The sequence below is a fragment of the Notothenia rossii genome, assembly GCF_949606895.1.
Source record: "Notothenia rossii genome assembly, chromosome: 10".
Taxonomy (NCBI): Eukaryota; Metazoa; Chordata; class Actinopteri; order Perciformes; family Nototheniidae; genus Notothenia; species Notothenia rossii.
Window position 1 is genome coordinate 6686846 of NC_136908.1, and position 15882 is coordinate 6702727.

The 15882-nt window shown below is 42.2% G+C and overlaps 1 protein-coding gene across 4 annotated transcripts in view; it reads left to right on the forward strand.

Moving 5' to 3' along the window:
• The window catches only part of hivep3a (HIVEP zinc finger 3a), a 40917-nt gene that overhangs the window by 14765 nt on the left and 10270 nt on the right, over positions 1–15882 (forward strand). For 2 of the 4 annotated variants that reach the window (XM_079654192.1, XM_079654195.1), the window contains exons 1-3: positions 640–1123; positions 7024–11143; positions 12018–12175. In XM_079654192.1, coding sequence (XP_079510318.1) covers positions 7376–11143; positions 12018–12175 — 3926 coding nt within the window. In that variant the 5' untranslated portion in view covers positions 640–1123; positions 7024–7375. Of the gene's footprint in view, positions 1–639; positions 1124–4819; positions 11144–12017; positions 12176–15882 lie in introns of those variants that run through there. The other 2 variants (XM_079654193.1, XM_079654194.1) reach the window with 2 other exon arrangements.

A 15882-nucleotide genomic window follows, 5' to 3' on the forward strand; every position in this document is an offset into this window, starting at 1 on the left:
GACATTTTCCAGAGCTGCTCTTAAACACAGAGTAAATCCTTCTGACTTCTTTCCCCCAAATCACCTAAAAAATACTATGTTATAAGTCATGCATTCAACATCTTACAAAAACTACAAAAGTATTGGCAAATGTTGCATTATTTGGCGTGAAAAAGTACCCAAAGTAAAATGACTGTATGTGCATAATGCCCCATTTCAGAAATATGAAATTACAGGAATATTGTGTGTTCATGTGTTCATCACAGCTGGTAAAGGTCAAGCTAATTTTAACAACTTTATAAAACCGCTTCTGGATATCTTTACCTATAGTTATAGTTCAATGTTTAATTATTAGCTGATACTATATTTTAAATCTGTGAAGTACATCCGGATACATTTAGTACAGGTAAAAACGACTTCCAAAACGAAGTGGAAAAAAACAAAGCAGCACAAAATGAAACTCGATTTCCTTTAAATATTTATTTATGTTCTTTTGTCAAAGTGGCGTAAATATGTGGAGATTATTATATAATATATTTAAATTATTTTAACAAATTTAATTGTATGCACCTTGTCACCAACTGCCTGTAATAATATTGAATCAGTTAAAAAAAAGTATTGTTTTGTTTAATAAATGTACTTCGATCCATTGCACCACTTCCAGCGCCGGACCCTTGACTTGTTTTTGTATCAAAATGCATCTGCACTGGCTCTCCACCTTTGCTTGGAAGTGAGCCCTGAATGGGGAAGTTGTGTTTAAAAAAAAAAATGAAGTATCTCCTCCGCCCTTGCCCGGTCAAATGTAAAAAAAGAGAAAGCCCCTCCACCTCTCCCTGCTCTGCCAGCTGTGCAGCCCGACACCGCTGCCAAAAGAAACACAACGCTGACGTCACCCTCCAAATAAGGAGCTGCTACTTCACTCTGACCTGAAAGAGAGATAGTGAAAGGTGGAGATGAACAGGGAGAAAGAGTCCCCTCCTCCTCCGTTCATTCATACGTATCATATACTCAGATACCTGTTCATCAGCCCAGTGCACGTAGAGACTCCGCTACCCCTCGTCACTCCCATTCATCCTTTTCTCTCTCTCTTTCCCGAATCCAGTCATTCACAATCGGAGGACAAAACACCACCACCTGCTACCAGGTAACAAAAAACCATGTTCCTTCTGTCATCTGCAGTGATTACGGCGTGTGTGAGAGTGACGGGATTTGAGGGGATTTTCTCTTTGTTGTTGCTGCTACAATCGTGTATCCTGTGAATGGTGGAGAAATGAATCATTTGAGGAGACGTTTGGAATATTTTTGCAGCTGCAGTGTGTGTGTGTGTGTGTGTGTGTGTGTGTGTGTGTGTGTGTGTGTGTGTGTGTGTGTGTGTGTGTGTGTGTGTGGTGTGTGTGTGTGTGTGTGTGTGTGTGTGTGTGTGTGTGTGTGTGTGTGTGTGTGTGTGTGTGTGTGTGTGTGTGTGTGTGTGTGTGTGTGTGTGTGTGTGTGTGCGTGTGTGTGTGTGTGTGTGTGTGTGAATGAAGGATGCGTATAGTGAGTTGTCCGTGGGCTGTGTGTGTATTAAAGCTCAGATTGGTAGTGAATGAGCTCCCTACGTAGTGCATCAAATGTCCTATGCTTAGCATGTTGTGGACCGGGGAGCATGCACACACACACACACACACACACACACACACACACACACACACACACACACACACACACACACACACACACACACACACACACACACACACACACACACACACACACACACACACACACACACACACACACACACACACACACACACACACACTCCCCGAGGGCTCTCCTCTGTCCCCGGAGAGTGCCGCGATCAGGCTGCAGACGAAGCTTCTGATTTTATAAGGTTTATTGTGCTGGAAAACAAAACAGCAGAGATGAGGGCATTTGTTGCTCGGTTCAAACGAGTCTACGAGGCGGGGGAAACAAGTTCAGATCAGCATGTTTTCATTGTGTTTCATCATGAAATTATTAATGAAATTCCTTTTTTTTTTTGCATCAAAATCCTTAGGTATGAATGTAATTGTTGAAGTTGGGAGATATTTTCAGAAATCAATTGTTAAGAAGCTTATATTTTACATTTGTAAAGAGTTATGCTAACGTGCAGGTTCGTATCAGTGCTAACGGCTCGTCCACACGGTGGGGCGTGCGTTGAAGCTTCAACGCTTCTGCCCATTCACTTTGAATGGGGTGACATCACGCTTTGCCGAACTGCATTGTGGGAGCGTTTGCTTTGCTTTGCTCGCGTTGCTCGCTTCAAAAGTTGAGCAATGTTCAACTTTTGAAGCTTCGGAGGAAGCGTCAGCCAATCAAATCATATGCCAGTACAAGCTCTAGCCAATCAAACAGCGTGCTTGTGTGTCCGGGGCGGGAGATTCATATGATTGGTTGTTGGTCGAGTTTCAGACACGCCCGCCGGCAAGCTTCAACGCACGCCGCCGTGTGGACGCTGCGTTAGTGTCTCTACTGGGACATGTCTCCATGCTTTAATGTTCAAAAAGCTCTTTATTTTTCTCATACTGCCTGTGCTGCAGCACCCTCTTTTCACCCTCTGTCCGAAACCAGAGCCGCAGTCTGCTCTGATTGGTTAGCTTGCCGGCTTTGTTGTGATTGACATATTTTTACCCAAATGCAGCCTTTAAACCAGAAACACTTGTGCCACGTTTTAATATTAGAAAAACAAAGAATATTATATAATTAGTCTGATATCACTATATCTATTATAAATGGGAAAAAATGCCAAACCATATTTTAGATAATGGCACAATCTTCATTCTTATAAATGATTGCCTTTGTAGGTCTAGATTAATAGGACCCAAAGGTGGAAAGAAGGGTTTAAAATGTGCTGGATTTGTATAGAAACGATAGCTTCCTCTTGCATGAAAAATGGAGAATGGTCCAGTTTTCTTTGTCATCCTCCGTGTATGCACTTCCCTTTCTAGTTTCCTCTTGAAAAAGAGTGGAGGAGTATCGGTGTGGAACGGATTTAAGACTCCCAAAGTATTGATTTCCTCTCCAAAAAAAGCTGTAGCTTCGAGGAGGAAGGCACCTTCGCCTGCCTGCCTGCCTGCCTCCCTCTGTAGTGGGTGAGGATGCTGGGAGATAAATTTAGCCTCCAGCTCTCCTTCCATCTGCTACCACATGGTTTAGGGCCGTTACCATAGGAACCACCGCTGGGTGCCCATTAGTGTGAGAGGAGGAAATTGACAAGATTTTTAAAAAGCCATTTATACAATATTCTCTTTCCGCGTGGCGGTGTGTGAATGGATAAAGCATTTATATAAGAGAGTTCTTTTTTTTACTCAACTTGACGTTTCAGTACCTGTTCACTCTGCAGATTTTAACTGATGCCCACACTGCAACGACATCAGAACATTACTTTATTCTCTGCTATTATATACTATAGCAGCCCCTACAGATTTGTGGATGCTCACTGAATACAATATACATTTATACACTGACATATTGAGCATATAACGGGCATATATTTTCACTTATCATACGTTCCTTACTAAAGGCTGGTGATGTCCTAATGTCTTTAGCAGGAATTGATGTTAATGTGAGGTGTGCTAGTTCTATGAATTAATTTGTATTCATAGGCTGTATATAAGAATTTGATTCAGCGTGACATCACCCATTGGTTTTCTAGACTACCGTTTAAAAGCCTTTAGTTTGGCAATTCAGGTTTTTCTGAAAAATTACATTACATGTCATTTGTTAGACGCTTTTTATCCAAAGCGACTTACAGTACTGTGGACAATCCCCAGAGGAGCAATTTTGGGGTGAAGTGTCTCAGGGACACAACGGCATGCTGGCTGCAGTAGGACTCAACCTTGCTATCCCCTGATTCGAAGTCCAGCACACTATCCACTGAGCCACAGCCTCCCTCCCGGCTATGAAGTCAAACGAGACGGTGGAGAAAAGTACGACCGAACGCTTGACAATATATTTTTAGGCAAAAATAATGTTACAATTTACTTTCATGAAATAAGAAAACACTGTAAAAGAGTTTAAGTTTAGGTAAGACAGAAATATGAACAACGTTGTGGAAGCTAATACCTAATACGTACCCTCTTTATCATCTATTTTACCCTAAATAGGACAATACATTTTAAATTGAACATTAAAATATATTGAGGAAGATTTTAAACTAACAATTAGGAACATAAACTCATCGGGAACAGGTTTAATGAGGTAATTAATCAAGTAAGAAGAAGGGTCATTTTCATAGACTTCTATAACATTTGTTTTACTAGGAGTGGCCCCAAGCATTACCAGAAAGAACGAAGATTAGTTCTGCATTGGCTTTATCGTCAGGTTGACCATTGTTGGTATGGCATTATGGAAAACTGTAAATAGATCAACCGCAATAATTCTATAACATACATGAGTGATTAAAAAAGCAGCTTGCAATAGTTTCCTTAGAACAACAACTTGCATTTCAATGACAACTCTTGATCCTACCTCAAGAAGCATGTCCTTGATCCGCCTGATTCTCACTCCTGTAGCTCCTCTCCTTGATGAAACTATAGTCGTTTTCACACCAAGCACTTTGCCGTACTTAGTTCATCAGAACTAAAGAGTTCAACTAAAGAGTTCTGATGAACTAAAGAGCAGATCGCGTTCACACCGGAATAAATCCCTGAGGGAAGATTACGCAAATGAGCCGCTGACGTCACTTTTTCTTCTTCTGCTTTGGGTTTACTGGCAGGCCGCAAACAACTTCACGGCGTATACTGCCACCCGAAGTCCCCGGCCGCAAGTCCCCGGGGTTGGGGACTGGCTTCAGTAGGAGCTGCTGGGACTCCCAGCAGCTTCTACTGAAGCCTTCCGAGTAAATCGCCAGAACGCCGACACCTCCTCATCTCCACCGCTCCCATGTTTTCTTTTGTGTTGCCATAAGTTAGTCTCTCTGTGTTTGTGCGCTGGGCTAATGCTAATAATGCTAATGCGAGGAAAATAAAATGGCGGCTTCACAAAACCTTTTGGGAGTTTTAGACGGGGCGTGGTTTGCATTCCACCCAGCCAATCAGAAATGGGAACCTTTTTCTTGCATGAAAGTACCTGCTCTCTAGCAGGGACTGAAAAGGGGGTGGAAAGGTTCTCATGAACTAAGTACTAGTTCCGGATTTTTTTGGCGTGAACGCAACATTTTCAGAACTATATCGGAACTATACTGGGAAAAGTACTCCGGTGTGAAAGCGCCTAATGTCCATCTTTTTTGGGGTGCAATTGTCAAGTTTGGCCATAAAAGTTGATACAAGGCTGGCTATTCTCTTGAATTCGTCATTTATCTGTGGACCAAACTAACAGAATAATTCAATATTGCAGACAATTAGCTATGCTGCCTTCATTTATACTACAACACATTAGTTAAAGAGTAACGACTCCAACATCAGTATGAACTGACATAGAGTGGTAAAAGTCACTGAAATGACACATTATTTTTGACTGGTTTTCCGTTCCAAGTGAAGTCGCTCTCCTTTTAGGTCACTTAGAAAGAAAAGACCAGTCAACAAGACAGGCCACTTAAGTACCCTGCTAAAGCAAACTGTAACAGTTGTTTCAAGCAGATTTCCTGCTTTCATGATACAGGGAAATGTCATGACTAAATGTTTACCGTCATGGATTAACTATCTGTAGTATGTTTAATCAACTTCAAGGTGATTTCAATAAAGTTCTGTAAGTGTAACCAATAGCGGCCTGAAGAGGGAGAAATCAATTAACTTTACAAGATACCAATCGGCCTAGAATGGCATAGTATTTTTGCATTTACTGTTGATGCAAAGTCTTAACATCACATCGGCTGATTTCCAAAGATGGATGAAAACAGGATTCGTGTGGAGAGAAGAGTTGAGGAGAAAACAAGTTCCCGTCCATTTGCACAATGAGAGGTGCAAATTAGCAGTCTTTAATTAACTCTGGAAGTGTGACACGCTTCTGTAAATGTGATGCATTGCATGATGTTTTAGGTGCTAGTCTTGTGCGGGGGCTCTGAAAATCCCACAGTCTGAACTCTGAGGCAAACAAATTCTGTGGGATGACTGAGTCCCTGCCTCTCCTCCAAAAGCTCTAAATCCATTTACAACTCCTGTTGGACCTACATTTAGTCTCACTGCAAGAGTTTTATGACATCTGAATGGTCTTTTACAAAGTACAGATTGCTTTTGGTTTAATATTCGGCCAATACTTCAATGTATTCTCTCCCCACAAGTAAAAGCAAAGATGGTTATCAACCTGTTATCAGTCATTTGGAGATAATCCAGCAGCGTCCACCTGCACGTGGGAGTGGAAACCAGCTGGTCAGTGCGTGGGATGCCTTGTTTACCGTTTCAGTTTGCTGGCACTAAAAAGCATTGGGAGATCTCTTCAGTATCTCAACTCAGTCACTCACAGCCGAAAGCAATCCCTCTCCATTACTTGGAAAATCATTGTTCTGGAGCACTGTCTAATGATTGTTATTTTGAAGAAAGTAGATCTGATGCTAGAAAATGCAACATATCAAACTGGCAGCAACAATTAGAGCATGTTGAGACACTGTTAGTACTAATAAACGCAATTATCTTTTTTTTAAAATCTGTTTTGGAGCATTTATTGATTTTATTAAAGTGAGTTTGATATGTAAGGCTGTCTGACAGAAAAGCATTTTGTTCCACTGTGAGTAATACACGGTTGAGTACAAATCATTGAAAACCTTGACAATGTCACGTTATGCTGTTATTGAAATGTTCCTGTCACAGCCATTGGACATAGTGCCTCTCTCTTTGAATGTTAGCAGAATAATCATTTTTATTTGCTTACGTGCTGATGTGTTTGCATACACAAATATTACATAAGCTTATTCTAATTTAAAAGAATTCAGCAGCCGCCGGAAAGCGCTGAACGTTATGACACATAAAGGGATTATGTAACACATGAAATATAAATATCTATATTTGGAAAGCAGAGCGTCAGAAGGTTTTCTGTGTCTCAAAATTGCATCCACTATTTTATATAATGAGTTGTTTGTTTCCACAGATCTTCCTGTTGAGAAGACAGAAGGATAATTCATTCGGCTGAGTCAACTGAGACTGTGTGGCGGAAAAGACAGGCTGAGTGCTTCATGATGGGAAACTTTAGGTCATCACTGCACAGGACTTCCTCCACGCATGATATATCAAGGCTGCATTTCTTGATGCCGCCTTTCTGCAACTAATGGCATCTTTTTTGCAATAAAGTTTAAGCAAACAAGTGATGAAGTCAGCTAAAGTGGATGCAAATTGATAGAATTCACACTTTAAACCCATTATCCAGTTAATGATTTGGCTTGAATTCTGTAAGCTGGCGCAGGCAGACGCTTCCCACGTGTCTACCTGAAGCCGTCCGTTTTATGGAGGCCTCGCATAGTCGCCTGACGACTGGGGAGCAGTCCGGAGGTCAAGAACATTGTCAACCAGAGTCTCCTCCCCCTCAGAATAAGTCTCCCCCCCAGACTCGTCGACAACAGCAAACTGGCTCTCCGAAGCCCCATGGCACGCTACCGCAACCCAAACAGTCCAGACGACAGCATCCTGGACGCAAACGTCTCAGGCACCAGCGGCAGAGCGTCGACTCAGATGCGGCGCCAGAACACAAACATGAGGCTACGAAAACAACCACAGCTTCTAGTCCATCACCGGGCTCGCCTTCCTCAGCAGGAGGACCCAGCGAGTCCAAACCAGACAGCCAGGAGGGCACCCCAAAACAGAAACGAGAGCGCAAGCCTCAGAGACCGGGCAAATATGTCTGTTCGTACTGTGGCCGTGCGTGTGCAAAGCCAAGTGTGCTGCAGAAACACATTCGTTCCCACACAGGTGAAAGACCCTATCCCTGCGCCCCATGCGGCTTCTCTTTTAAGACCAAGAGTAACTTGTACAAACACCGTAAATCGCACACCCACAGGGTGAAGGCAGGTCTGACCCTTGGGGAGCCGAGATCTTTAGAGGAGCAGGCGACTGAATCAGAAGATGAAACCAGGCAATTATCCTCAGCATCAACCCTTTTAGAAAGACGAGACAGCGTAGCCTCGATCAAGAGCCATGAAACAGACATGGCCAAAGATTGCACAGGAGGAAGCGATGACTCCTTCGCAGTGAAGAAGAGACTGGCTCTGCGTCTAAGTAGAGGGAAGCATGGTCAAAGAGACTCATCTGATGAAAAGACCTCATCTCTAGTTTTAGGGAGTAAAGGCAGTACAGAGTCAGGATATTTCTCTCGCTCTGAAAGCACTGAGCAGACACAAGACAGTCCACCGAACACAAGTGCCAAAAGCTACGCAGAGATCATCCTCGGCAAGTATGGACGTCTCGGACACCTTCAGAGGATGTCTCGGCACCATAACCAGCAGGCCTCTGGTCAGGAGGACAAAAGCATCCCGTTCACAGTGCCCAAGAAGCAGGTCATTGACCATATCACCAAACTTATCACGATCAACGAGGCGGTGGTGGACACCAGTAAAATTGACAGTGTAAAACCAAGGAGATTCTCACTCTCCAGGAAGAATAGTTCCGACGCTAAAAAGAGTTCAGCTCTGAAAGAAACACTTGTTCAAAGTCCTAAAGCTGTAGATCTGGGCTACAAAGGTGGCTCCATAACCATGGGAGTTCCATGTGAGAAATTTCATCATCCGAGCCTAAAAGTGGAGCAACCAGCTGGTCAAACATCTACCGCTCCTTTGTTGAGAAGCAACTCAATGCCATCTGCAGCTAGTTCGTTTGACGCCTCCAGTGGTGGACTCAGTAAATTCCGCCTAAGTCAGTCTTTTGATGAACGACAGCCGGTGTCCCGTCGTTATGGGATGCTTAGACGGCAGCCAGCTATTGAAATCCCTATTGGAGCCGAACTAACACAAGAGGAACATGAGGTTTCTTCTCATTCCCTTTTCCCTGACAGCGTCACCACTGTGCCTGACCACACGCTAAGCCAACCGCAGCCGTATGAGTGTGAGGCCTGCGGCACCGGCTGCAAAGACTGGGAAGGTTATAAGAAACACAAACAAAGCCTATGCCTAGCACATCATCCCAGAAACGAGGTGGTCATTAGTCAAATGGGATGCTCCCAGCTAATTAACCACGCAGTCAGAGCAGGAGCTTCAGCAATGCGAAAGAGAAGGAAAGAAGAGAGTTTTGAATTGGATGATCCCTCTTCGCCGTCATTACCCTCTCCTGCGCTCTTGTCGGGGAAGTGTAAAGATGAAAGCAGTTTAGCTTACGAGAGTCCAAGAAGACCTACACTACAAACCTGTTCAGTAATCCAACATACGAGTTCATTTGAAAAACAGGAGTCTTTGTGCAATGAGAATCAAGACCCTCATGAAGAATATCAACTGGTGCCTCAGAAAGAACCGTCGACCAAACAAGCAACTCGAAAGCTGGTCCGCCAACACAGTGTGCTGGTCCCAGAAATACTGGTCACAGAGGACTCAAACATGAGCACAGCGTCCTCAACAGAGACCTCATCCATAGCAAAACATTCAGAGAAACCTGAGGAGTTTCAGTGGCCGCAGAGAAGCCCCTCTCTGGCCCAGCTCCCCATCGAAAAGCTCCCTCCAAAGAAGAAGCGCTTACGTCTGGCTGAGATCGCCCAATCCTCGGGGGAATCCAGTTTCGACTCCATATCCCTGCCTCGCAGCCCGAGTCAGGACAGTAGTGCATCTTACGCATCCAGTCGGTCCACGTCCTTTGAAGAGTCGAACAGACCAGACATGGAGTTAGCGGGATCAACCCCTCTGAGGAGATCAAGAGCGGCTCAAATGTTGATGGTGCCCGGGGTGCACCAGCACCGAGAGATGAGGCGTTCAGCTTCAGAGCAGGCGCCTCATGACTCCCAACTGAGTGTCCTCATGTCTGAGACTCGCAGTAAGTCCTTTGACTACAGTTGCCTATCGCCTGAACGCTCTGCAGTGGGCTGGAGGGAAAGAAGGAAATGCCTCCTTGTGAGACACACTGCTATTAGAGATCCAGATGAGGAGGAGGAGGAGGAGGAAGAGCGGTGCACAATACAGAACCGTAGTCCTGAACGCCTGAGCTCTACAACAACTTCTAAAGCAAGTCCAACCTCTACGTACAGGCCTCCTGCTTCCCCGTCATTAGGGGATCCAGTCCTGCGTAATCCAGTGAGATTACAATGCAAAGAGATCTTCTCCCAGTGGAAACTAAGTCAAAATATTCAGTTAACCGGCGGCACAGAGCTCACATCTGTAGATCCTGTGAACGAGGAGGTCTCGAACGTCCAAACAGAGCAACCCACGCCTCCAGCCCCACAACCGTACCCTTCACATGCAGCATCAGGTGCAGCCAGAGCTCGATACCTCCCCATGTCTACAGGACTGAAGCTAGAGATCCCCCTTCTACATGAGGATTACTCAGAGGTTAGAGTTACTCCGTCCGTCCCTCTTATATCTTCCAGTCTAGAGTTAGTTAGGCCGGTCACGTCTCCAGCAGTAGCAGTTCGTCTCCAAACAGACACCCTCACCCTTGCATGTGCCATATACACAACATATTCTCAACCCAGCCCCCCAAGACCCCCAGATGCCTTTGATTCACACAATATAGGCATCCCTACAGCTGAATATAGAAACCACAGGTATGCAAGTACGGACGTTCAACTGTGGCCTGACGATGGCCTGAGGGGGTCGGGCTCAGGGGGGAACAAACGCATGCTTTCGCCTTCAAATAGCATGGAGCTCCCGTCTGAGTCCAAGCAGCAGCAGAAAAGAGTGAAAGAAGAAGAGGGGAAGGAGGTGGGAAGGGTTGACAAGGCATCAGTGGACACGTGCAATCAGGAACTAAAACATCAGACATCCAGTGTTTACACTCCCATCACACATGTGGGAACATCCTACCCCAGTCTGCAGTCCGGCACCTGTAATAGCTGGTGCTATTTGAACTACATTAAACCAAACCCTTCCCCTCTGGATGAACAGAAGCCCTCAGTGTATTCATCCTGGTCCACGAGCGGTTATGACCCCAACCCACCTGGCCTCTCCAGCAAGACAGCGCTCTCTCTGCTGCAGTGCAAGCAGAGGGTCAGTCCCTCCATCTACACCTTCTCCCCCATGACAGTCAGGACAACAGAGTCAATGGAGCAAGAGGACAACAGAAGACCATGCTCTACTGAGGTAATTTCATCACTAATCACCAGAGGTGGAAGAAGTACTTGAACTTAAGTAAGAGTAGATATACCATAGTGTAAGAACACTCTATTACTCTGCCTTACACATGTTTCTCAAGCTAAGAAAAACAAGTATTACTTAAAACAAAATATATTTAAAGTACCAAAAGTAAAAGTACTCATTCTGCAGATTAGCCCATTTCAGAATAATGTATATATGTTTTGATTATAAATATAGTATTTATGTATTAATATGATTATCACAGTTGGTAAAGGTGTAACTAAAGTCTAATGTAAGTGTTAATTATATTTGTTATCCGTATCCATGTCTATGAAGTTAGTTAGGGTAAAGTAATACATGTAGTGGAGTAAAAGTACTATAGTTACCTCTGAATTGTAGTTGGGTGGAATACAAAGTAGCAGAAAATTATAATACTATAACACATTATAAAAACCTAAAAATTTTACTTTACCACAGTACTTAGTTACCACTGTCAAACATTGTCTCGAAATCTACCAAAGTCCATTGACAAAAACTGTAATTTGACCTAGCCAACCACAGGAGTTGCTGTCCTACAACTTCCATCATCGGTTGGTTTATTTGTCATTTTTTGAATTTACTGTTTTAAACGGAGAGTTCGGATCCACAAAAGTCGCATCATAACACAAACTATCTAACCAATGGAGGCAGAAATTGACCACTCACTTCCCTTTTCCAAAAGGTATCCTCAAAAGGCATTAAATAAACTTTGCTTAGTTATCCAGATCTATTATTTTGTTTGTTTTTGAAAAAAAACGTTCAATGAGAATTCCCAATTTCTTTCTCCCTGGGCATGCTGGAGCAGAGTTGGTGAATTTGCCCATGTCTCTTTCGGGTGTAGGTGTACAACAGCCAGTCGTTCTGCAGAGACCGAGAGGAAACGAGGCAGCAGTCAAACGAAAAAGAGGAGCAGGAGAAGAAGAACGATGAGGAGGACGAGGAAGTACAGTCATGCTCCAGAAGTCAACAACCTCCTGACGTCTGGAAATCTGAGAGAGGGTGAGTGTGAGCTCATGAGAAGCTTCAGGTTTGCCGGTGACATATGGTCTGTATTTACAGAATGAAATCCCTCGTTGCTGCCTCGTGTTGTGGGATTGCGTCACGTATTGTGGTTTGTTGTGGAAACTGTTGTCTGTCCACCATGTTGGACAGGGCGAGGGTTGGCTGTCTGCACCAATAGAGCCGTCTGTTCAGGGGCTGAAGCCAGAAAAAACGACATTGTTTCCTCTTCGCCTGCAGAGAATCATTTACACCAAACATCCCAGCCACTCACATGGAGGGGCTGCACTTTAAATGCCCTACTACCTAATAGAGAAATGGAAGATTATTAAAGGTGGGGTAGGTACGTTTGAGAAACCGGCTCGAGATACACTTTTTGTTATATTCCATGGAATGCTCTTAACATCCCGATAGCAATGAATATCTGAAGTACTTTGACAAAAAATCCATAAATAAATGTCATCTGTGGAAGCCGTAGCGCTGTAAAAAGCACGACCAATCATCTGAGCCGGCCCGGCTAAAATAACTGGATAGCCTACCTGCCTGTCAGCCTTCCATCTGTGCACAAACTTATCTCGTGCCCTCATTGGTCATGTGCACGTTTGTGTGTGTTGGAGGAGGGGCTCTGTAAGGAAGTCTGAAGGAAGGGGCAGATTTTTTCCGGTTGTGTGTTTTCAAATTCTAACGCACTCGAGCTGGTTTCTCCGAAATTACCTACCCCACCTTTAAGTAGTTGTCGTGGTCGTTGATTGTCAAGAGAGTGATGTTTCAACTTCTGGACTTGTCTTTTAAGTGGAAACCAGGAGGAATAGTTGATACTGTTGTAAATGTTATAAATAAATCTTAAATAGACAAATCATAGCATTAGCCAAGGGGGGCATATTGAATGGGATTAAGCAAAAAACACAGACAAATGATTTAAAATCTTGTTTTTTGAGAACATGTTTGGATCACATTTCTTTAAAAGTTCAAATTGGCTCCTGGTTATTGTTTTAGGATTCATACTGATCATTTTATACAGTGTTTATATTGCCATTTCAACTTCCTTTTTATATTATAAATGGGTGAATGAATTGAATCACGGCTTGAATGCCCCCAAACAGCATTTCACTGTTAAAATTAAGGTAAAATGAGGTTTGATTTGGGAATTTTCTTGCCCTGACTAAGGCAGGGTGTCCGCGGGGTCTTAAAAAGTATTACAAGTTGATAAATCAATTTAGCGAAAATGAAGGCTATTAAAAAGTATTAAAGGGCATTTTCCAAGGTGTTACATTGTGTAGTTTGTTTTCAATAAGTATATAAATTGTCCAAAGAGGTTGTATTCTACAGTCTGCCTGAAGGTCTTAAAATGTATGGAAAGGGTCTTAAAAGGTATTACATTTGACTTCAGGACTCCTGCATATACCCTATAAGGCCTCTCAAGCTAAACGGTGTTTATTAGACTCCGTAGGCTACTGTAGGTGGTTCTAAGCAGTAAACTCAAACTCCTGGCTCCCACTTTTATAACCTCCGAATGAGGTTATGTTTCCGGTTTGGTTTGTTTGTCAGCAGGATTACGGGAAAACCACTGGCCGGATTTTCATGAGAAATTGCTGGAAGGTTCGGCATCGGCCAAAGAAGAACCCAATACATGTCCACATTGGTTCTCACATTTGTGAACAACAGAGGAGGTCTTTGCCACTAAGCACCCCTTTAGTTTTTACATTTTTGCACATTGAAAACAGTCAGGTTTTAATATATCTTTCTATAAATGACCAGAAGTCTTAATTTGTTGATATCATAGACACAGAAACAACTTTTTCCAATTAGCTTGAACCTCTCACAAACATCCAGTGTACTTAAACACTACCCTAAGTCTGTTTGCAAATACAGCATATTAAATATTAAACGGTGTCTTTAAATACGATTAGCCAGAGCAACCATACTTATGGCTCGATAACAATACAAATCTACCAATGATATGCAAAAACTCAAAACGAAATATTGATGTATGTCCTCAAATAGAAAATATTGGACTCTTTGTTCCTCATAAGTTTGCTTAAAACAATATATTAAAATTGTATTTTAAAAAATAAAAATAATCATAGCAACCATACATCTGCTTAATACTGTATTGACAGATACAACTTGGACCATTGCTGTGTTAAAAACGGATTAACAACATGTTTTAAGTGCCCTAAAATAGAAAAACAATGGAGTATTTTGTCCCAGGATCATAGTTTAGGACAATTTCCTGTGTATTATATGTACTAGTTAAAGTTAAAATAATACTATGAACAGAGATGGCAAAAGTAAACACATCCTTTACTCAAGTAGAAGCACAGATACTGGTGTTTAAAAACTCTCTGGTAAAAGTAGAAGAACTGACTAAACTTCTTTACTTAAGTAAAAGTAAAGAAGTATGGGCTTCGAGTAAAAAGTACCTATAACTAGCAGCTGTTTTAAAGAGTACCTGACCTCCCTTTATATTAATAGAACAATAATGTCTTTGTTAGTTAATGAATGTTTCCATGCTGAACAACGGCAACATGACAACGTTTTCATTGGTCCCTCTTCTTTAGAGAAGACCAGGAAATGATGGATACACGGATCATGTTCAAATCAATAGGCACGCAATGACTCTAAATAATAATGATCACGCCACCAAACACACATTCAGACTAAAGGAACCAGCCTGTTTGGAAAATGAGAGAAGTAGAAAGTACAGGTATTTGTGTTCAACATGTGAGAAGTAGAAAGTACAGGTATTTGAGTTCAACATGTAAGAAGTAGAAAGTAAAGGTATTTGAGTTCAACATGTAAGAAGTAGAAAGTAAAGGTATTTGAGTTCAACATGTAAGAAGTAGAAAGTAAAGGTATTTGAGTTCAACATGTAAGAAGTAGAAAGTAAAGGTATTTGAGTTCAAAATGTAAGAAGTAGAAAGTACTGGTATTTGTGTTCAAAATGTGAGAAGTAGAAAGTACAGGTATTTGTGTTCAACATGTAAGAAGTAGAAAGTACAGGTATTTGGGTTCAACATGTGAGAAGTAGAAAGTACAGGTATTTGGGTTCAACATGTAAGAAGTAGAAAGTACAGGTATTAGTGTTCAACATGTAAGAAGTAGAAAGTACAGGTATTTGTGTTCAAAATGTAAAAAGTAGAAAGTACAGGTATTTGTGTTCAACATGTAAGAAGTACAAAGTACAGGTATTTGAGTTCAACATGTAAGAAGTAGAAAGTACAGGTATTTGGGTTCAAAATGTGAGAAGTAGAAAGTACAGGTATTTGGGTTCAACATATAAGAAGTAGAAAGTACAGGTATTTGAGTTCAACATGTAAGAAGTACAAAGTACAGGTATTTGTGTTCAACATGTAAGAAGTAGAAAGTACAGGTATTTGAGTTCAACATGTAAGAAGTACAAAGTACAGGTATTTGTGTTCAACATGTAAGAAGTAGAAAGTACAGGTATTTGTGTTCAACATGTAAGAAGTAGAAAGTACAGGTATTTGAGTTCAACATGTAAGAAGTAGAAAGTACAGGTATTTGTGTTCAACATGTAAGAAGTAGAAAGTACAGGTATTTGTGTTCAACATGTAAGAAGTAGAAAGTACAGGTATTTGTGTTCAACATGTAAGAAGTAGAAAGTACAGGTATTTGTGTTCAACATGTAAGAAGTACAAAGTACAGGTATTTGTGTTCAACATGTAAGAAGTAGAAAGTACAGG